This window comes from Scyliorhinus canicula, chromosome 3 (assembly GCF_902713615.1).
Source record: "Scyliorhinus canicula chromosome 3, sScyCan1.1, whole genome shotgun sequence".
Lineage (NCBI taxonomy): Eukaryota > Metazoa > Chordata > Chondrichthyes > Carcharhiniformes > Scyliorhinidae > Scyliorhinus > Scyliorhinus canicula.
In genome coordinates, this window is record NC_052148.1 from 122,170,452 (window position 1) to 122,194,312 (window position 23,861).

At 45.6% G+C, this 23,861-nt stretch overlaps 1 protein-coding gene across 1 annotated transcript in view; it reads left to right on the forward strand.

The window, feature by feature from the left end:
- The window catches only part of LOC119962921, a 68,993-nt gene extending 50,031 nt beyond the window's left edge, over positions 1 to 18,962 (forward strand). The window contains exons 9-11 of the mRNA XM_038791194.1: positions 3,571 to 3,669; positions 8,897 to 9,006; positions 18,863 to 18,962. Of these exons, the coding sequence (XP_038647122.1) occupies positions 3,571 to 3,669; positions 8,897 to 9,006; positions 18,863 to 18,926 (273 nt within the window). The 3' untranslated portion in view covers positions 18,927 to 18,962. The remainder of the gene's footprint in view (positions 1 to 3,570; positions 3,670 to 8,896; positions 9,007 to 18,862) is intronic.
- The last annotated feature ends 4,899 nt before the right edge of the window (positions 18,963 to 23,861 follow it).

Here is a 23,861-nt window from a genome sequence, read left to right on the forward strand (position 1 = left end):
GAGAGCTCAGAGGGGACCACTAAATAGCGGTGGGGAACTCGCTGTCAGAGCTGGCGGGAACCTCCCTGAAAAACCCGCCAAATTAAATTTGAAATTATTTTAAAGTGTCATTTTGGGAGAGTTTGATAGGGTATTTCCTAATGGTTTTTGGGCGAGATCCAGACCGGTATTAACCCAGACTTTGGACTGGATTCTCCGATTGCCAACGCCAAAATCGCGTTCAGCGAATGGCCAGAGAATCAGAGTGCCCGATCAAATTGGGAGCGGCGCTGCTTTCACGATGCTTCGCCCCCTCCAAAGCGCCGCGCCATTTATTGACAGCCTCAGGACATTGCCTGAGGCCTGCCACATGATGTACCGCCCCTGACCGTCCGAGTTCCCGACGGCGTTGGTTTCTCATGGTCTCACTGTCAGGAACTCGGCATGGCGGCTGCATACTCAGTCCTGGACCGCCACAGTCGGGAGAGGATCGATCCGCGGGCAAGGGGGGACATTATTTGGGGCTGGGGGCACTGTTGGGGGCTGGGCCGGGGCGTGCGAGCCAGCTGAGGGTGGGGGGGGGACAATTTCGCGGGTCAGGTCTGCGAGCGGCCGCCAAAATGTTGCACGGCGCGGCCGCTGCAGGACGCCGCCGTGCGCATGTGCAGCCACGGACCCGGCAATTCTCCAGGGCGTATCGGCAACAAGAGCCGGGTGCTCTATGCTGCCGACCCGCTAGCCCCCAGCAAAACGGGGAATCGGTGGCCGTTTTGCGCCGTTTCTCAGGCGCCATTCCCACGCCAGCATGGGGACATAGCCCCAGAATGGGAGAATCCAGCACTTCATCATTTTTGGGGCTTTGAGGACTTTCTGTCTGATCTAGCCCACACTAAGAAATCTTTTCGGCAGTGGGGAGCTAAACCCACCGGCAAAACAGACTCTCAGATATTGGGCCACCTTTGGAAAGGGTACTTCGATCTTGAAGTGAGCTTGAGGGTCCTCTGCACACTCCACCCACAGAAAATGCCATCCCCCACAGACATGGGAATCCCCCTACTATGGGGTCGCTGAGGGAATCCCCATCTTTAGGAAACCCCCCCCCATTTCAGGCCTTCCCCTTTCAGAAACCCCGCTTGACCCCCTTCCCTACCCTTCATAACCCGTTTTCACCCCTCCCTTTAATGGGCATGGCCTCCCTCAGGCCTGACCCTCAGCAATGCCAATCTGGTACCCTGGCACCCAGGCAGCGCCCCGATACTTCTGAATGAGCCCAAAACCGGATGTAGATTTTTTCGAGTTAATTTGAGCCCACAGTGTGAAATTGATGGAATGCGGGTGAAAATTCCACTCCCTTTCTTAGTGATAAGTCTGAAGGATTTCTTTTATATATTGTTAAGATTGTTTCACATTGAGCTGGAAAAATGTTCATTCTTATCCCTGCCTTCTATCCCATTTAAGTACTGAGCGATAACCTATTTTAGATATATTACTGCAATTTTTAGCTCTAAGCTTATGAAAAAAAACCAGGTGAAATATGTGCAGTACACAACGTACTGTGTGTGTTGTGAAACAGGTTCAAACCGTTTATAAGCAACAGCAAGTTGAGATTTATATCAGGCGTCTGGCGTACAGTTTAATATACATGGTGAAATATGACTTCAACCTCGCACTTCTGACATAATCCTCTGAGCACTGAAGCATGAAACAAACATTTGCGTATTGTATTAGAAGTGCTTTTTACGTCTGCCTCTGTCGATTTTATGTTGGCATCGGCAGGGGTAATATTGACTTCCTGTGGTAATCACCTGGAGCGCGTGATTTACTCAGGAGAGAAGACGCTTGAATTCCAAACTAAATCAGACAGTGCTGGAAATACTCAGCAGGCCTGGCAGGATCTATGGAGGGATAGCTCGAGCTAATATTTCAGGTCCAGCTGACCACCCAGTTTTCAGGCGAGGGACAGGCTTACTGGGAGTTGTGAGTTTATTCCTTTACATAGAACTTACAGAGCAGAAGGAGGTCATTTGGCCCATCGAGTCTGCACCGACCCACTTAAGCCCTCACTTCCACCCTATCCCCGTGACCCAATAACCCCTCCTATCCTTTTTGGACACTAAGGGGCAATTTATCATGGCCAATCCACCTAACCTGCGCATCTTTCAACTGTGGGAGGAAACCGGAGCACTCGGAGGAAACCCACGCAGACACAGGGAGAACATGCAGACTCCGCACAGTCACCCAGCGGGGAATCAAACCTGGAACCCTGGCGCTGTGAAGCCACAGTGCTAGCCACTTGTGCTACCGTGCTGCCTCAAGCACTACAGTTTCAAAAGGCCACCAGTGTGCTCTCCAAACTAACTGATTATCACCACCTTAGTTTGCTAACAGTAAAGACTAATGCTAATCACGTGCACATGGAACAAAGGAGGAAGAGGAGAGCAGGAAAAGGAAAGGGAGAGAGACAGAATGAAACAAGCAGTCTTTTCGCTTCTTTTAATCCGACTTTTTAAAAACAAACATTGAATTTTGAAAACAAACTGGGTGGTGGCGCACTGTCAATGCCACTGGATTAGTAACCCAGAAAGACCACGCAAATGCTTTGGGAACAGGGGCTCAAATCCCACCATGCCTGCTGGTGGGATTTAAATACAATGAATAAATCTGGAAATTTTAGAATTTAGAATTTACAGTGCAGAAGGAGGCCATTCGGCCCATCGAGTCTGCACCAGCTCTTGGAAAGAGCACCCTACCCAAGCCCGTACCTCCACCCTAACCCCACCTAACACTAAGGGCAATTTGGACCCTAAGGGCAATTTATCATGGCCAATCCACCTAACCTGCACATCTTTGGAATGTGGGAGGAAACCGGAGCACCCGGAGGAAACTCATGCACACACGGGGAGAACGTGCAGACTCCACACAGACAGTGACCCAAGCCGGGATTCGAACCTGGGACCCTGGAGCTGTGAAGCATTTGTGCTAACCACTATGCTACCGTTTCCAGAAACATATATAGACAAAGGCATTATTGACTTTGTCCATATAAATATGTTTCTGGAACCTACCTCTTCATTCACCTGAGGAAGGAGCTGTGCTCCGAAAGCTAGTGATTCGAAACAAACCTGTTGGACTTTAACCTGGTGTTGTAAGACTTCTTACTGTATAAAATAATGAGGAGCATAGATGAGGTAGATAGTCGACATCTTTTCCCAAAGGGAGAGGAGTCTAAAACTAGAGGGCATAGGTTTAAGGTGGAGGGGAGAGATACAAAAGAGACCGGAGGGGAAATCTCTTCACACAGAGGGTGGTGAGCATCTGAAACGGGCTGCCAGAGGCAGTGGTAGAGGCGGGTACGATTTTGTCTTTTAAAAAGCAGTTACATGGGTAGGGTGGGTATAGAGGGATATGGGCCAAACATGGGCAAGGCGGACTAGCTTAGTGATAGAAACTGGGCAGCCTGGACAAGCTGGGCCGAAGGGCCTGTTTCCATGCTGTAAATATCTATAACTCTATGACACTGTTCTAAACTTTACAATGGTCTTGTTCCTCCCTTATGTTCTCAGTCTTATTTTTAAATACATTTTTTTGCAGGTTACACTCGAGTTGTCCAGTGAAGTTGTTGAAGAGTTCTTCAGTGTAAACCAGATGAGTCGATCATTAGCATTTGATGTTATCTTTAACGCAGTCCAGGTTAGTAATTGATGCAAGTAAGAATCTTTGTGATGTTTTATTTTCTGCCCCCTCTAATTTTCTTTCAATCATGCTGACTTGTTACAGCTATAGCCACCCTTAGGTATTTCAGTGGAGCGTCTACAATGTGTGTGAGACTACACTTCAAATATTAGTAGGCTACTCAACTGTGGGAGAGTCACCACAAATCCCTTGTCCATATACATACAATTTGTGTAATAATTATGAGCCGGAACATTGGATTAGTTCTGTCCTGGTAGACAAGGAATACTGAGAGACTGTGACCATCTTGTGTCACAAATAAGAAGTTTGTAAGATTACTTTGGGCTTTAACTTCCAATTAGGAAAGAGATAACGCACAGGAATGACAAGAAATAAACACGTACTTACCTGCCCTCAACAATTGTGCTGACACTACCGATCGCGAGCTGTTTTGGAGTTGCATTAAAAGACTCCTCACAGACCCCAGCGCAGTCCTGCTCCAGTAGATTTGTAGATTCAAGTAGTCGGATCATGGGGTGCAGGGTCAGAGATCAGGATGGAGAGTCGGGGCGGCACGGTGGCACAGTGGTTAGCATTGCTGCCTACGGCGCTGAGGACCCGGGTTCGAATCCCGGCCCTGGGTCACTGTCTGTGAGGAGTTTGCACATTCTCCCCGTGTCTGTGTGGGTTTGACCCCCACAACCCAAAGATGTGCAGGTTAGGTGGATTGGCCACATTAAATTGCCCCTTAATTGGAAAAAATGAATTGGATATTCTAAATTTTAAAAAAAAGGATGGAGAGTCGGGATCAGAGGTTGAGGTGAGTCGAAGTTCAGGAGTTGGGGGGTGTAATAAGTCCACGGAGGCAGATGTCCCTTCACCAGAATCCCTTTTATTTACAAAACCAACAGCCGAACAACCAGGTGCATTCAGCTTGCTGCCTACACTGGGAGTGCAGAGGACCTGACACTCCCTGTTATATACAAAGAAGAGGTTCCTTGATTGGGCCACTAATCAGGGAACTCGTATTCCAGTTAGCCAATCTCAAAGGCCTGGTCTAAGTCACTATAGGGGTTTGGAGGTCAGGGGTGTGGTAGAGCCTGGGAAGTGGGGGTTGGGTCGGTCAGGTTGGGTTCATGGGTCTGGAGGGGATTGAACATAGAACATACAGTGCAGAAGAAGGCCATTTGGCCCATCGAGTCTGCACCGACCCACTTAAGCCTACACTTCCACCCTATCCCTGTAACCCAGTAACCCCTCCTAACCTTTTTTGTCACTAAGGGCAATTTAGCATGGCCTAGGGCAGCACGGTGGCCTAGTGGTTAGCACAACCGCCTCACGGCACTGAGGTCCCAGGTTCGATCCCGGCTCTGGGTCACTGTCCGTGTGGAGTTTGCACATTCTCCCCGTGTCTGCGTGGGTTTCGCCCCCACAACCCAAAAAAAAAAATGTGCAGAGTAGGTGGATTGGCCACGCTAAATTGCCCCTTAATTGGAAAAAAGTAATTGGGTAAAGTAAATTTATAAAAAAAAAAAATTTAGCATGGCCAATCCACCTAACCTGCACGTCTTTGGACTGTGGGAGGAAATCCACACAGACACAGGAGAACGTGCAGACTGCGCACAGACAGTGACCCAGCAGGGAATCGAACCTGGGACCCTGGCGCTGTGAAGCCACAGTGCTAATCACTTGTGCTACCATGCTGCCTGTAAAGTCATTGAGTCGAGAACATACAAAATAGAACATTACAGCACAGTACAGGCCCTTCGGCCCTCGATGTTGCACCGACCTGTGAAACCACTCTAAAGCCCATCTACACTATTCCCTTATCATCCATATGTTTATCCAATGACCTTTTAAATGCCCTTAATGTTGGCAAGTCTACTACTGTTGCAGGCAGGGCATTCCACGCCCTTACTACTCTCTAAGTAAAGAACCTACCTCTGACATCTGTCCTATATCTATCTCCACTCAAATTAAAGCTATGTCCCCTCGTGCTAGCTATCACCATCTGAGGAAAAAGGCTCTCACTGTCCACCTTATCTAATCCTCTGATCATCTTGTATGCCTCAATTAAGTCATCTCTTGACCTTCTCTCTAACGAAAACAGCCTTAAGTCCCTCAGCCTTTCCTCATAAGATCTTCCCTCCATACCAGGCAACATCCCGGTAAATCTCCTCTGCACCCTTTCCAATGCTTCCACATCCTTCCTATGATGCGGCGACCAGAACTGCACGCAATACCCCAAATGCGGCCGCACCAGAGTTTTGTACAGCTGCAACATGGCCTCATGGCTCTGAAACTCAATCCCTCTACCAATAAAAGTTAACACACCGTACGCCTTCTTAACAACCCTATCAACCTGGGTGGCAACTTTCAGGGATCTATGTACATGGACACCGAGATCTCGCTGCTCGTCCACACTACCAAGAATCTTACCATTAGCCCAGTACTCTGTCTTTCTGTTATTCCTTCCGAAATGAATCACTTCACACTTTTCTGCATTAAACTCCATTTGCCACCTCTCAGCCCAGCTCTGCAGCTTATCTATGTCCTTCTGTAACCTGCAACATCCTTCCGCACTGTCATCCGCAAATTTACTCACCCATCCTTTTACGCCCTCCTCCAGGTCATTTATAAAAATGACAAACAGTTTCCTATTCTTTGTCCCTTTCTTAAACAAAAGCATCACATTTGCAATCGTCCAGTCCACGGGATTAATCCTGTGTTCAGAGAGGCATGGAGAATTTCTGTCAACGACTCCTCAATAGGCTACCTTACGTCTCAGCAATCTTGGATGCATCCCCTCCGGGCCTGGCGACTTCTCTCCCTGGAGTGTTGCCAGCCCTTTTAGCACCTTTTCTTTATCTATCACTATGCTGCTCAATTGCTCAACACCCACATTTTCAACTGGGCCATTGTCACCATCTTCTAATTTGGTAAAGACAGAAGCAAAGTACTCATTTAGTACCACTGCCATACCCTCCACTTCAGTGTGCAGTTTACCTGCTTGTCGCTTATGGGCCCCACTCTATCCTTCACTAATCTTTTACCATTAATGTGCTTGAAGAACATTTTGCTTTTTGCTTTAGCACAGCCTGCAGTCCTTTCCTCATGCTTCCTCTCAGCCTTCCTTATTCCAGCCTTAGCCTCTCTCCTGCATTTGAGATACTCTTCCTGATTTCTATTGCTATTATTATTCCGGCATGCATCATATGCCTCTTTTTTTCATCTTTATTTTATCATAAATATCCTTAGTCATCCAGGGTACTCTAGCTTTGGATACCCCGTATTTATTTCTCATGGGTATGAACCTAGTTTGCGCCCTATTCATCTCTCCTTTGAAAGTCTCCCATTTCCCATACACTGTTTTCTCAACCAAAATGCATTTCCAATCAACCTGCTACAGTTCAACATTTAGACCACTAAAATTTGCCCTTTTCCAGTCCGGGAACTTAATCTGTGATTGACTTTTATCCTTTTCCAAATTAATAGTGAATCGTATTATATTATGATTGCTACTTCCCAGCGGCTCCCCCACTCTGATGTTCTCTACCTACCTTGCCTCATTTCCTCGGACCAGATCCAGTACAGCTTGCTCCCTGGTAGAATTGGAAATGTACTGTTCCAGAAAGTTCACCTGCACAGGAATTTCTCCCCTTCCGTACCCCACACTCTACTCTTTTCCCGCTCTACCTTCGGGTAATTGAAGTCCCCAACTATCACAACCCTATTTGTCCTGGAGATTTCCAAAATCTGCCTACAAATGCTCTTTTCCGCTTCCTCCACACTATTTGGAGGTCTACAGTAAATACCAAAGAAGGTCACCACTCCCTTCCTGTTTCTCACCTCCAACCGTATAAATTCTAATTCAGGAACTGCATCTCGTTCAAGAGCTATGAAACTATCTTTGACCAAATTGACACCTCCTCCCATTTAACCCTCCTTGTTCTTACTAAAAACTTTATAACTCGAGATGTTAAATATCCAGTCCTGTTCTGGCTTGAGCCATGTTTCTGTTAATTATGTCATATGCCCCTAGAGCAATTTCTGCTTCCCGTTGCCCAATTTTGCTCACCATGCGTATTTATATACAATTTTACCCTGCCCTTATCTCTTTCTTGCATTTTGGGAGGCAACCATTTCTTTGTTCACTGTCAACACTCAAGCCTTCCCTCAAATCCCTTTCCCTATTCCCATCTGCTCTCTTTTCCACTCGCTGGTACTCCTAAAACTAGGCCCATTAGTCAACCCACACTCCCATTGAGGTAAGAGGCATAGGTGGATGTAAAAAGCATTATGTAATGATCTGATGCATACATGAAAGATGCCCGGTTGGTCAAGGAATGTATCCTATACACTGGGTTGAAGATTATTGGCACAAAGGAGGGGTTAATTGGATAACAACCAGGATGAAAGATGCCTTCAGTTTGTCTTTGCATGGCGGAGAGATAGAGAGAGAGAGACTACCCAGAAGGAAGAACCAATAAGACAGTTGACAAGGCAGAGAGATTTGTAGACCAAAAAACCAAAGGTACGAGAGAAACCATTTGCATGCGCTGCCATTCAAATCTTGGATCTGGGGTGGTATAATCAGCATTAAACTGTGAATGACCACCCAAGTCTATTGACATAGCTTTTGTGAGAAATTAATAAATTTCTCCTTCTTTATGCCTCAGTAAACTAAATTCACCACAAAGTTTGGTTTAAAGGAGTAGAAGTCCCCCAAATCCTTACACACTGATTCTTTTGTCCAATCGGACGATTGAAACTAAAATCATAATGCTGTGACTCAAATTCTGAATTTGTGCTTCTGTTAGGAAAGGCTTCATGTTGGGAGAAGTAATTCATAGAGGTGGTAATTTTTCAAATCCTCATTCAGCGTTTCACGGTTAGTCACCCTTCAACTACTATTCATGATTAAGGTTCTGTAAATTTCTCAGAATTTGTTTAACAACAGACATCTTTAAATATCTGTGGGAAATCAGTATTGTTGACAGTTAGGTCAAAAGCATAGCTTAAAATTCCAGTAAAAGGTTGTTCAGAAGTATTAGAAAATTTAAAAAGTAAGAAATTCAATGCAGGATTCAAAAAATAAAGGAAGATTGTGGTTTATTGAGAAATAAATCATTCCTCAAAAGAGTTGTTGGTTAGAATTATTTCCCATTAAAGCAATGCTGCTCATTCTTAATCATAAAGCTAGATTTTTTTAAATGTGCTCCCATTGCCTCATTTTGTTCTTCAGGAAGTTGGAAAGCAAAGACAAAAGCAAAGTGGTGATGAAAAATTTACAGCTTCATCTGATCTTCTGATTACTTTGCTACTGGAACAGCAAAAAGATCGAGAACTACGCAGGTAGTTATTGTCAATGTGGCGAATGCGGCAATCCATTTAAATCCCCATTGATTTCAGTGGGACCAGAAGATCCCGCCAGCAGAAGGAGCTGGAAAATTCCACTCACTGGGTGTGATTTAACTAAATGGGAAATAAGTCCCTTAGCGCGCACGTTTCGCCATGTGCAACGCTGAGAAACAAAGATATAAAACGTGACTCGCGTTAGATAAGGAGACTCAATGGGGAAAGCGTGGCCAGGGCCGCATATAGCCCCGTTTTATGCACTAAGGATCTCCACTCAGCGGAATTCTTCAGTGTAGCAAGAACGACCTCCAACCTTCGCCTCCCCCCTCAACGCCCTCGCAAGGTACCCCTGGCCCAAACGCATCCATGCAGAAAATGCTAGTTTGGCACCTTCGCAGTGCCAACCTGGGCACCTTAGCAGTACTGGCTGGCACCCAGGTACCACCCTGCCCAAAGGGCATGCACCTGGAGACCTCCAATCCCCTGGGAGACTCCCACGAGTGCTCTTCCATTTGGTCCCCGTTTGTGGAGAACAGTACTGAACGGCACTTGCCCAAGGTCACAGAGGCAACAGAGACTGATCACATGCCTCGGGTAACTCCAGAATCTGCATATTAAAGTGGGACGCTTCAAAATGCATATTTGCTAAGAAGTGATCCCATCCACAATGGACGGGATTCACATCGCAACGTCTTAAGAGATCGCGTTAGATCTCGCGAGGCGTTGTGAGCCGGGTTGATCCTGGGAGTGGGGTCTCCCGGTTTTTATCGGCCAGGCTGTGCCATGGCGAGCTGCTTTTCGGGTGCAGCATGGCCGTTAAATCACGGCCACCTGTTCCTGTCCTCTGCTGTCATTTCCACACATCCATTCACTCCTGCCCTAATCTCTGCTTCTCCATTTCTCCTCCATATCCCTACCAAGGAGCTTTCTACCCTCACTATCTGCCCTGTTCTCTTTCCCTCCTCTCCTCTCCTCTATTCTCCTTTCCACCTCTCATTCTGCTCATTCCCTCTACTCTTTTCCTCTTGCCATTCACACCCACATCTTCCTTCCCTTCCTATTCCTTCTCCTTCAACTCCTTGGTCCATATATTTCCCCATCGTCTAACCCCGCTGAAGCTGAATATTGTACTGGGTTGTGGCTTCCTGTCCTCAACAGTAGTTGAATTGTTTATATAAAAATATGAGACTTGGGCCTCTGATTTACCAATCCAGTGACATTACCACTAATTATCCTTGTGTTTCTTGACATGTTGCCAGAAGTATTTACAAAAGCAATAGTTTGGTAGAATCTAGTCATCTCGTTCTCAAATTAAACTGGTTTGGGAATGATTTGAAATAAGTACAGAAAGTGCTGGAAATACTCAGCAGGTCAGGCAGCGTCTGTGGAGACAGAACCAGAGTTAACATTTCAGGTTGATGACCCTTCGGAACTCAATTTATTTCCCCTTTCTAGCATCTGCAGTATTTTGCTTGTGTTTGGAGAATGATTTGGTTGGTACTTTCACAGATCATCAGAAATAATTGTGTTTGCTGTTTTTCTTCTCTTTCTTCCACACCAAAGCATTTTCTGTTACAAAATGTTGCGATCAGAATATAAGAAATCTATCTACTTGAAGATAGAAAATATTGGGTTAGAACTTTAATGACTCTTCTCCCAGCATCTAACATTGTGCAAGGTTCTTTTTCAGGAGTGACGTATTCTACAATGTGTCCACATTTATAAACCCCAAGAGATCAATTAGTTAAAATATTGCCCCTGCTGCAATTCTGGTCCATTAGAAATGCATTGACTAATGAATTTACAATTTCATTTCCTATAGTAAAGAGGCAGCTTATGTTTGTCCACTGATGACTACGGTTTCCTCTTTAACTTATTTATTCATTATTTTTACTTCTGTAGAAAAGGATTATGGGGTCACATTCAAGGCAATCATGCCACAAAAATGCCAGGCAACGACCATCTCCAACATGAGAGAATCTAACCATGTCCGCATAATATTCAATACCATTTCCATCACGGAAGCTCAACATTCTGGGAGTTATCATTGACCAGAAACTTAATTGGATCAACCACATAAATATTGTGGGTAGAAGAGCGGGTTAGAAGCTGTGAATTTTGTGGCAAGTCATTCAACTCCTGACTCCTCCAAGCTCGACCACTATTAATAAGGTACAAGTTAAGAGTGTGATGGAATACTCCCCATTTGCCTGGATGAGTGCAGCTCCAACAACACTGAAGAATCTCGACATATCCAGGACAAAGCAGCACTATGTCCACTACCTGAAACATTCACTTCTTCTATTCCCGGCACACAGGGACTGCAGTATGCACTATCTATAAATTGCACTGCAGCAACTTGCCAAGAATCCATAGACAGCAGCACCCAAACTTGCGACCTCTACCACCCAGAAGAACAAGGGCAGCACACTCATGGGAACCTGCAGATTCCTATCAAAACCACACACCATCCTGAATTGAAAATATAGCACCACTCCTTCACTGTCACTGGGTCAAAATCCTGGAACTCCTTCCCTAATGGCACGTGGGTGCATCGACACCACATGGACTACAGCAGTTTAAGAAGGCAGCTCACCACCACCTTCTCAAGGGCAATTCAGGATAATAAATGGTGGTCGTTTGAGCAATATCCACATCTCATGAGTGATTTTTTAAAAACATTTATTATTAACATATGGAAAGAAAAAGGAAAGAACGTCTGGCTGATCGCCTGCATTGTGGTGATTGACTTAATGATCAGCGACTATAATCAACAGCATGGTATGTTATAGGAAACACCAAACTAGCAAGAACATTATTGGGAAATAAAAGTTTTAGTTATTAAGATAAAGGATTGCAGAAAATTTTCATGTGGTTAGTACCCTAAATATCTAGCCCCTCGGTGCAAAGACCAAGAAAAAGGAAGTGGGGACCTAATATGTCAGATAACTGACCCTATATATTGTCCGGCGATTTCTGGATTGTCCATTGAGGACAGGAGCCTAAGGCACAGACTGCTGTCTTGGTAATGAGACAGTGGTTCCCACAAAGCCTCTACTGCCTCAGGTTGGAAGGTTTGAAAATATCCAATTAGAAATATAGAAAGTATTTTTAAGAATGGTTTCAATTTAAGGGTTAAGCTCAGAGACCTACAGGTGATTGTACCATGATTGTAATGAAAATACAATTGAGTAGCTTGCCATCATCTTGGACCTCAAGGGAACCTTGCCCAATTTCCTGCCACAATTCGAGTGAAGGAATGGTTGAAACCATTAAGTATAGAAGCATTTTGTGTCCTTTCTTTGGGGTTTCTGACCTTTCAGCAACTTTACAATAAGAGGTTGGAGAGCATGCGCGGAAACTCTACAGCTGAGGTTCAATGAGATACGGTAGGATATTCCAGCCCATCCCACCAGCGGGATCTTAAGGTCCTGCTAAAGCCAACCCCTGTGGTGGGTTCCCGTGGTGGCAGGGTGAAGTAGCCAGGCAAAAATCCATAGACTTTGGCAGGACCAGAAGATCTCAATGGCCTTGTGATGTTGTACGAAATAAGTAATGGCATGATGGGAAAAACTGGGCAACTATGTGGTACAATGTCAGAAAAACTGACTTCGCATGACCTAAAGCCTGAATAAGATCAGAAAAGATCAAGCTGTTCCGAAATGCCTGAGCTCCGCAAATTCTGATAAGACTACCTCGCCATAACCCAAGACAGTCTAAATAAGACAAGATAAGGTCAGGAAGGAACAAGTCTCCTCTTACTTTTTAATATTCCATCAAAAGACAAAATAATAGTATGAGTGATGAGACAGAGTCCTGGAAGGTCAGCAAGGTGACGCCTGTTTTATGATATTGCTTATGTTTGTACTTCTGATCGAATTATTGACTAAGCTGTAGTCACGTAATCCTGATTCTGATAATGCATAAATACTGAGCTAATTTTCTGTGAAAGCGCGAACTTGAGTAGGAATCAGCAGTGGTAGTAGCTGCTCTCCGACCTCAACTTTCAGCCAAAACTGCATGCAGTCTGTTCGTAAATAAAGTCTTGTTATTTTTCCATAACGAGCGTTGTTGAATCTTTCTACCACAGTCCAGAAGCGGGAAAAATATTGACTACTACAGCCTGCCACATCCACCGCAGGAAGACCCACCACATGGTGGTGGTGGGGGGGTGGGGGTGGGGGGGGGGGGGGGATAGGGGGAATAGGGGGGGCGGGGCGGGTGGGGACAGACAGAAAATCCCGGAAATGGTGTAGACCAAAGTCACATGGCAGGTCAGAGATTGTAGGAGTGGACTATTCCCTTCACACCCCTGAAGCAGCTGGGTTTTGCAACAACCCAACAGTTTTGTTCTTTTCCTCCCTGAGTGGCCCGTTAACTGGAAGTTGTTTGGTAATCTCGGCTCACCATCTGCATGCTAATGAGGCCTGACCCCCAATGTGTTTTGGATTTCTCATTGGCGCAACTGGGTGGGTGTCATTAATGAACACTCGCTGTCCGATTAGTGCACCAGGCTGGACTTGACGCCTTTGTATTTTGAGCAAGTATCTGCTTTCCATTGAACCCTTAAAATAAATCACACCAAAATAAAGGGGACTGGCTCACCCTCATTTAAAAGGTTTTGTACTTGGTCTTCACACCAACATGTGAGAAGGCTGGCCCAACCTTCAATAAAGCCAATTTGATTATTTAATAGTACAGTTAGGTTTCACAGTTCACTGCTTCTTTAGTTTTATTCATTCCCCTAAAGTAAAGTAAAGCAAAAGTTTCCCCAATTGATTTGATTTCTAGAGTAACAAATACATTGTCATTCCTGAGGAATATAAATGAAGAATCTGTGGAACCAGGGTTAAGTTGCTTTCTTTGACCATTGAACAGGTTGTGATGGATCACTGTAATCATTTTAGGGGCTGGGTTAGCACAGTGGGCTAAATAGCTGGCTTGCAATGCAGAACAATGCCAGCAGGGGGGTTCAATTCCCGTACTGGCCTCCCCGAACAGGCACCGGAATGTGGCGACTAGGGGCTTTTCACAGTAACTACTTGTGACAATAAGCGATTATTATTATTATTATTATTAACATTGGTTTCAAGTTTCTCTTGTTGGCTGAAAGTGTTGGTGGAGCAGTCTCGAAGGGCCGAAGGACCTCCTCCTGCTCCTATTTACTTCCATGTTTATTCTGACCCCCTCCCATGCTGTAGGTCCATGAGTTATCAAAAACTGAGAAACTCACACCATGTATATAATATTATTTAAAAATGCCTCTTTATAAAACATAAACCCCTTCCATCCCCAGTCTGGTGATTTAATTAAAATCCTCTCCCAGCAAAATAATAAAAAAGGTTAAGAATAGTCACAGAGGAGCTGAACTCCAGGCAGATATCAAGGCAGGTGGGGAGATTGTTCCACTTGGTTGTGTGGCCAAAGCCACACGTTTGATTGGTGAGATACAAGTGCTGACCCCGCAGACTGGCGAACAATGAGCATTATAGAACATAGAACATAGAACAGTACAGCACAGAACAGGCCCTTCGGCCCTCGATGTTGTGCCGAGCCATGATCACCCTACTCAAACCCACGTATCCATCCTATACCCGTAACCCAAGAACCCCCCCCCTTAACCTTACTTTTTTTTTAGGACACTATGGGCAATTTAGCATGGCCAATCCACCTAACCCGCACATCTTTTGGACTGTGGGAGGAAACCGGAGCACCCGGAGGAAACCTACGCACACACGGGGAGGACGTGCAGACTCCGCACAGACAGTGACCCAGCCGGGAATCAAACCTGGGACCCTGGAGCTGTGAAGCATTTATGCTAACCACCATGCTACCGTGCTGACCCGTGGGGCCAAGGAAAAGGTACAAGGAATAGATCCTTCTGGCATCACTGAAATCTTTACAAAATGGAAATGTATTCTGCTCTTCAAGGCATAAATGGTCCACACTTTATCCATTGGTACTGAAATTTGCTTTGGAATCCGAAATAAATGAGAGAATCTCGAAAAGTATTAGAATTAGACTGCTGCCTGAAACAAGTGAGTGCTTGGGCAGCCTCATGCAGGAGCCCCAGATGAAAATGACAGTGGGCAGAGGTTTGTAACGCAAAGTGATATTTGGCCTCTGGGAATTTCTCTGATTCCAAATGCATAATTATGCATAATTCCGCACACATGAGTGCGGCCTCAACCGGGACCTGGGATTCATGTCGCATTACATTCATCCCCCACCATCTGGCCTGGGCTTGCAAAATCCTACCAACTGTCCTGGCTTGAGACAATTCACACCTCTTTAACCTGGGGTTACCCCTCTCTCTGGATCTGTAAAGACTTAATTACCTGCAAATGCTCACAGTCTAAGCATTGTCTGGCATCTTTGAATTTGTCTGTATATATGTTTCTGGAACATACCTCTTCATTCACCCGAGGAATGAGCAGTGCTCCAAAAGCTAGTGTTTGAAACAAACATGTTGGACTTTAACCTGGTGTAAGACTTCTTACTGTGCTCACCCCAGTCCAACGCCGGCATCTCCACATCATAATTATAGGAAAATCACTTTGCCAGTACCTTAAGGTTTTTGCTATAATTTTAATCAACTGTGGTGCAATACTTCAAATTTCCTGCACACTGACTATTAAAATGGTAATAAATGGGTAGGTGTTGTGTGATCTGCTGAGTCCACTTCAGTTGAAACTGAACTTAAACCTGAATCATCTCAGACCCGAAGCACCGGTAAGCAGTGTAAATGGAGCAGAAACAGAGCTTACTGCATATGTGAGTGTCAGAACTTTGGTTCCCAGCTCAGACCTGAAGCAAAGTAGAAAGAGATATTTCTTCCACTTTGTCCTGTATAAACAAAGCATTGTAAAGGTCTGGAATGAACCTGCATTGAAGCGCATCAAAAGCCTGACAACTGCACAGAATTCTTTGCTGTCAGGGTGAGATAAGCCTCATTGCTGATAATGGAAGATGCATGTAAAGATAAAGCAATACTCATTACTGTAATGGGAACTCTGACTGGCAGTAAACAGAGATGACTGCATCTAGTGATGAACACTCAAAGTAATTTTCCAAAAGTAGATGAATGAGATCTTTGTTATTTCTGTTGTGTTGATAGAGTAGATGTACATTCATCGACGATTGTGTAATGATAACGTGCTTGTGATGGAATCTTTAATACACTTTGCATGTTTTGCTAAAAAATGTGACTGAATCATAGATCGTGACCTATAAGTCAACCCCACACTTACATCCCATTTTCCCCAGCCCCCAAATTGATGTTTTGCAGACACTCATCATATAAATTGACTTCTCCCCTTTCCGGCCATGACATGCGATACTTGCCTTGATAGTCAGTGTCAATCTTTCACCCCACATTTTATTTGTAACTGGGCACAAGGGATCAAGCAAGAGATAGGGCTGTGTTGCGAAGTTGCAGGGAAGTTTAAGGTGTGCCCATACAGAGCAAACCCCACGTGGTGAATGACAAAGATGGAGACCACACCTAAGGCAACGGTTCACTTTTGTACTCAGCGGAGAAGCTGAGTCTTGTTTTTGAAGGGATTTTTGGAGGCTTCAAAGTTGAGTTAGTCACCAACATCTAGAGTACTTAGAAACAGTTAGAACTCCAAGGTATAGCGATAAATTGCCAATTGAAAATTTGCTTTTATTATGGAGAAATATTATTACACTGGATTATTTCTATTACATATTTCCAGAATGAAATTCACTAAATACCGAAGGGGAACATTTTGCAGGGTTATGGGGAAAAGGACAGAGGAGTGGGATTAATTGGATAAGTCACCCAATGACCCGGTATAGACATAATTGTACAGGTGGCCTGCTGGACTCTATCATTCTATGATTCTACTATAAGAATTAAGAGATGTTCTGGACTCTTCAGAGGGATCCCATTTGGGGGTCTGAGCTAGAACCATGGCCTGAACCCCTGAAGAAGACCAAAGAAAATTATTTAATACTGCTCCCTTACAAAGCGGGGGTGGCACAACCAGAATCGGGTGAATATTTATGGAGGCACTCCAACATCTTTTGCTGCTCTTCCACCGAATCAGGCACCAAGGCCTCCGTTTCTTCTCCAGAGGTGCAGGTGGGCACCCGTGATATATCCTAGTGGTGCTGGCATCTGGATTGCATTAATCGTGCATGCATCCAGAGGGCAGAAGTGGACATCACCACATGGATAGCACCGGTTCAAGAAGGCAGGTCGCCACTATCTTCTCAAGAGAAATTAGGGATGGACAATAAAAACTGGTCTAGCCAAAGAAGCCCCCACTCCTGTGAATGAATCAAGATAAATGGCAGGATTCTCCAGTCTTGTCTGTGGCAGGACCCGTTGTGAGCCAGAACAGAGAATTTGGCATTCCAGCCAAAACTCCATACGCTTTCAGCGGCACCAAAAAATCCCAGCCATAAACGGCAACGGAATATTTTCACTAATGTAGCCACAATGATAACTGCCAGAATTAAAGTTCAAGTAATTTCAGAGTTTATATTCTCTGAACGTTACAGTAATTTGATAAGTCAAAAAACAGGACAAAAGTAATCTGCAATACAGTTAACTCGTTTAATTCCTCTATTGGCATTGCTACAGTTAATTCCAGCGACCAAAGAAGCCATTTCTCTGGTCAGCGATAATAGTGTCTGTCTTGCAAATGTTTATGTCAATTATGGTATATATTATACTGAACACAAGATGTAATGTCTACATTTTTATTATTTTTTGCTATTTTTTTTCCAAAAGCACTCTTCCCTGTTCTGGCTTGATGACTTAAATATGATGATGTGCAGATGGTCACCACTCTACTGAGGGGAAAAAACAGTTAAAATAATCAGAGTAATTTGTCCCAAGGTCTGTGTGTTGTGTAATACAATTAGTTGAGTTTAGACAAGATCTATCTTGGTTAAGAGAATTAATTGAAGACAAATTTGGTGACCAAAGGGAAGTATTTGAATCTGCTGTTCTGTCATGATGACCAGCTGGTATATTTCAAAACAAAGTAACCCATGCTCAGAAAATCTCATATTTAATTTGATCTTTTGAGTGTTTCATGAACTCTAAATATATTTATTTTCATCTCTGAACGCTGATTCTTTAGAAATCTTTGAAACTGATTTTTGTACTCCCCTTTTGGCTAATTCTATTTTCTTTGAAATACCTCTTGGAAATACACAACTGGTGAAATATTTCATTGCAAGACTGTCAATCCTCTTGGGCGGCAGGGTGGCGCAGTGGTTAGCACTGCTGCCTCACGGCGCTGAGGACCCGGGTTCGAATTCCAGCCCCGGGTCATTGTCTGTGCGGAGTTTGTACATTCTCCCCGTGTCTGTGTAAGTCTCACCTCACAACCCAAAGATGTGCAGGGTAGGTGGATTGGCCATGCTAAATTGCCCCTTGATTGGAAAAAAAAGGACTGTCAATCCACTTGAGGGAGATTGCAATTGATACAGACAGTGTCAAGAAAGTCTTCAGCAGAGGAAACAGGCTGAAGGTTGCTCTTTCCTCTCTATCTTTTGGAATAAGAATGTTGCCCGGTTCGAGGAGCCAACTCTGCCAGAAACCTAGCAGTGAACTAAGATGTTGTAACAATTCCAACATCTTCTTCATCTGTTTGCATCCATGAAACCAACTCATCTAAATGGACCACAGCATTTAAAATCTATGCCTGAAGGATAATCAAAATACACTGATCGGTCGTGTGTGTGTGTGTGTGCACGCGTGCGTATTCAGGTGCGTACATGTGTGCTCTAAGGACAAGGTGAGGGCCGAATGCATGATGTAGATATCTATTATTTGTCTTGTGTTTAATGGATAATAAATGTGCTCTTTCTTTAGCACCTTTGATGTGACCAATCAAGGAGGTCAAATAGAGGGGAACCAGTTCGCCCTTCGCACCTAGTGCTTGTGTCCAGAAATATTCCCAAAGACTGACAAAAGAACTGGAGTGGGGAAATTAAATTGTTCCTTCAAAAGCAATTTAAAAACTGCAAGAGGTTTTCTTCGGCCTGCAACACTAAAGTGATGAAATGTTCACGTCTGATGTCAGTGCTTTCATACAACAGGATGAGATAACTGGTGAGCAGTTTAGGACCCTGTGCTTGGAATAACTAAAAGGTGCAGCTCAGCGCTAAGAGGCGGAGTTCTGCCTGATAACCAGAGGAACAGAAATTTCAAAATGGGTCGCAAAACATCCAAATGAGGGCACTGAAACAGATACATTGTGACAGAGAAATAAAGATTGGAGCAGCGGAAATAAGAACTAGAATTTGAGGAAAGGGAAAAAGAGAGAGAGGCAGGGACAGAAGGTGGAGAGAATATTCCAGGAAAGGAAAAGAGAAAAGGAAGGTGCATTTCAATAAAATAGCCCAAATGGTCAGACCGTCACTGATTCTTCCTGTTTCAGAGTAAGCTGTAAGGAAAAGCTCACAAAGATAACTCCTTCTTGCCTGAGGAAAGTGCAAGGAACTGTGAGGCTGCAAAAAGGGCTATTGTACCAATTAATGCAGAGGTGTACTGTCAGAAATTCTGCACCCTCAGGAAATAGCCTGACCAGGCATACCTGGAATTTGAAAAGCTTAAGCAGCTTCATTCTGATTGTAGGTATGGATGCTCAAAATTGAGGACACCTACAAAAACCATCATGAACTACTGGAGGAATTCAAATCTGCATATCCTTCCCGATAAAATCTCACGTGGAGGAACAAACAGTAACAGGGACCAGGCAGGCAGCAACCCTGGCAGATAATTCTGACATTGTCCGCAAACCCTCATCCCAAAGGAAACACTTCCCTTGTTATTCCCAACCATCTGAGAAGGATAGAAGATGGGAGAGTGATAGGAAACTGAGCACCCGTGGGAGAGAGGGGACAGCTGGACACATCGGGGACTCTTCCTCACGTCAGAAAGGATGGTGTTGAGAAGAGAAGTGAGGCTTGTGTGTTTTCATGACCACAAGGCAGGACACCTCCATGCTGATGGCTGTAGGTTAGGGGGAAAACCCATGGGATTTGTTGGGGCACACAAACCCCTGGTTGTAACACTTTTCCAAAAAATAATACGTGGGATTCTCTGCTGGCCGATGCCAGAATCGCAAAACGCCATTGTGCGGAGAATCGCTTTTGATGCCAGATTCACGGCAAATCGCAATTCTCCGGTGCCTCGATAGCAGCGTCAATGCATCCAACTCCGCACGTACAGGAAACACCATTGACATATCATTAGCGGGCCTGACCCGGTATTCTCCGGGGCCTCCACGATTTTCCTCCTCCAACGGGGGGGGGGGGGGGGGGGGGGGGGGGGGGGGCGGAGTTCCCGATGGTGAGGTTCACTTGTACTTTAAAAATCGTGAAACAAGAGCCGTGGCTGATGAGGGAGAGAGGGGGGGGGGGGGGGGGGGTACAGAAAGTGTCCAACATCGCCATAGTGTGCTGACAGTTGTGCCGCTGGCCGAGTGGGCTTCTGCTTGGGCCAGGGGGAGTTACAGGGGGCGACCAGGAGGTGGGCTTTGAGGTCGGGGTGTATGGGCACGGAACACCATTACCGCAGCCTACGGCAGCCATACGCTGCGCAAGCTGCTGACTGCCCACTGTGATCTTAGCGCCACGGGTCGTATGGGTGGCTCCCCCAGGCCCTAGCCAACCCAACAACAGGATGGGTAGGCTGCAGCGCAACCAGCGCCACCTTGTTGGCTGAGATGGTGTGTGTGTAGGGAGTGGAGTGCTAACATGTGGCTGAGCTCGTCAGCCTCTCGAGTGTCAATCCCGACCCCGGTGAATCCAACACCGTTTTCCATTGGAATTGATCGTGTACCACGTGGCGCCGGTGCTAGACCCTCAATGGTTATTGAATCAGTTCAGGTGTGGCCACAGTGTTGCTGTCTTAGAACTCCACGATCCTAACCCGGCATCAACGCTTAGTCTCAGGAATGAAGAATTCCGCCAAATAACTTTGGAAGAGGACATCAAAAAGTACAGACTTGCAAAAGGACAAAAAGTTCAAAACTTTATTTTTCACAAAATCCAGTCAAGTCCAGCAGCACAGTTATTACTTGCATTAAACTATATTTATTACCAAGTACATGGCCCATGATCAGTTATTCTATCCAGTTGCATTAGATGTTCCTGTATCTGTACTTTTCAATGCTGCTGTTGAACTACATGGGAGGTGTTCTAACCCCACGTGGACGTGGGGCTTGTGGAGTACGAGCTCCCCTGCTAAGGGACGGAGGCCCAACAACAGAGCTCATTCATTCCCCGAGATAAAAGCCGGTCCAGGAGGGAGCCAGCATCTCAGGATGGTCCCGGCTGGCACTTAGACTGTTGTTTAGTTACTGTATTCCGTAGCCATGTGTTGTACCTTTCAAACCTCTGATATGTTCGACCAGTTTACTTACTCAGAATCTTTACCCAAGTGCCCTTATTTGCGAGATCAACAAAGCACTAAATAGGTTCACAGTTTAACGCAATTTTATTCACAATTCAATTACTCAAGAAAATATGACTCAGACTCGCAGCTGAGCTTTGGGTTTTACCCACACTTAGTGAAGGAGGATGGCAGGCTTTGATCACTCAATGTTGATGTCTTCTTGAGTTCGAAACCCAACTGCGTTCGAAACCCAACTGCGTTGTGCCTGGGGACTCCCAGGTTATCGGTCAAGATCAGTTCAATGCTGCTTTCTTTATACTGGGAAGCCTGGATTGTACAATAAAGACTCGATTGTTTCACCATTCTCGTCTGGTGGTAATTGACGGTACATCAATTTATTGCACAAGATGTTGTGCCTCCTGCAGCTGGAACCAGAATGGGAGCAGCGCAGGAGAGCACACACTTTTGTACGCCACCTGCTGGGCGGAGCCAGCAGGTAGGGATTTACCGTAGTACCCGCAATACATGGGCAGTACCGTAATACATGCAATATATCACTATATGAGGCAACATTATTCACAAGTTGACTCCACATGACAGGATTCCTGGCTCCATGCCCAATTGCACTGGAATACCGGGGTAAAAGGAATATTAAAAAATCAAGGAGATTCTGACCTGCCTGATGTTCATCCCCATATGTTATTGATGGAAAATCATGCAGATTTCATACAAGCTGATGAGTCAGAGTCCCGCAGGGCGGAATTCTACAATAGTGGGGCTATGTTCCCACACTCACAAAAAAACGCGCATGAATCACTCTGGACTTACTTGGAGAAAACCTAGGGTGATTCTCCGATTTGCAGGGGGCTAGAAGGGCCCTGGAGTAGTCCTTGCAGCTCAGGCTGCCGATACGGGGCCCTGCACTTCCGGTTGGGGGTCAGCGCATGCGCATGGCGGCAGCCTGCGTCGGCCACCCCATGAGACATGGCCAACCCACACCGCGGACTGACACCAAGAAGACAGCCCCCCCCCCCCAGATCGCGCACGCCCACAGATTGGTGGCTTCCGATTGGTAGCCTGGCCATCCTGGAGGCCCCCACCGTGAATGATCCCCCGCCCCACACCAGGACGGCCGTGGACTGAGTCCGCAGCCGCCATGACGAGTTCCCGCCGCGTGGAACCATGAGAGAAATACGCTGGCGGGAACTCGGCAAGCTATACTCGGTGAATCACCGCATGGGCCTCTTTCAATGGTCCCCGACCGGCACCGTGTTGACCGTGTGCAGCAGCGGCATCGGCCTGATCTCGGGTTTGACTCCCATTCTCCGGCCCCGCGCCGATCGCAATTTCGGCACGGAGGCTCGGAGAATACCGCCCCTGATTATTTCACAACATACCCTCATTTATTCCTCCATTTTTAGTAAAATATTGGATAGTCAGAAGGAAGTTATTTCCAGGTTTTACACTTTCAATATAATGTATGTTGCTTGTGGAACCACGATTAACTTTTGAGATGTTTTGGTGAATTTTCAAGAGTCCATATTCTGTGGAGCAGCCAGCTATCTGTGTGGAGTGCCGGATGACATGCAAGGAAGGGAATTCTACTCCATCATGACTTCATGATTTGAGCAGTCAGATTATCCTTGAAATTCCATACGGAGTTCATATTACAATCTTCAATCAATGTTGTATTTGTATTTTGGCAAATGTGAAGTACACATTACTGACATCATCCTAATTTGATTTTGTTACATGCCAGATGACAACAATTTCTGCGCATGATGTCAGACTTTGCAATGTGTTTTTATTATCAGCCAGAATTGCTTACACAACCACTGCTACAATTACAGTGGTGTCAAATTAATTAAGTAATCTTTATCTGATTGTCTATGCCACATTTGAGATTGGACTGGTTTTTATCTTTCCGCAAACATGTGATCGACTTCACCACAAATGACATCTGAGTACAGTACAGAGAGAATTTCCTCACCCCAACGTCACGCTTGTGCCTTCTTCCTGCCAGAACTACCACTTGGTCAGCTCCTGCAAGAGGAACAGAAGATTGAGGAAGAGGAAATACAGGGCAGAATTCTCCGTCCCAGCGCCTAAGTGCCGGTGCCAACGGAGAATCCGTGGGTGGTTCACGACAGGAAAATCGGCGTGAACTTTTCACCGATTCCGGTACCGGTGAGGGGCGAGCACCAGCGCCGTGTCAACCATCTGCGGATCGCGTGGAAAACGGCTGGAGAATGGCCGGGTCCCAGGCCGCGCATGCGCAGGGCTGACGGTCTTCACAGGTCACGTTGAAAAATATGGCACCGGCCATGCAGGAACCCTGACCCGCCCACCCCCTGGCACCCCCCAGCCCTAGCAAAAGCCCCCCCCCCGGTCAGCAGCACGGATCCCAGATGAGTGTGGCAATGCTGGACACAGTCCACAGCCTGCACGCCGGGTTACCGACTGCTGGGAC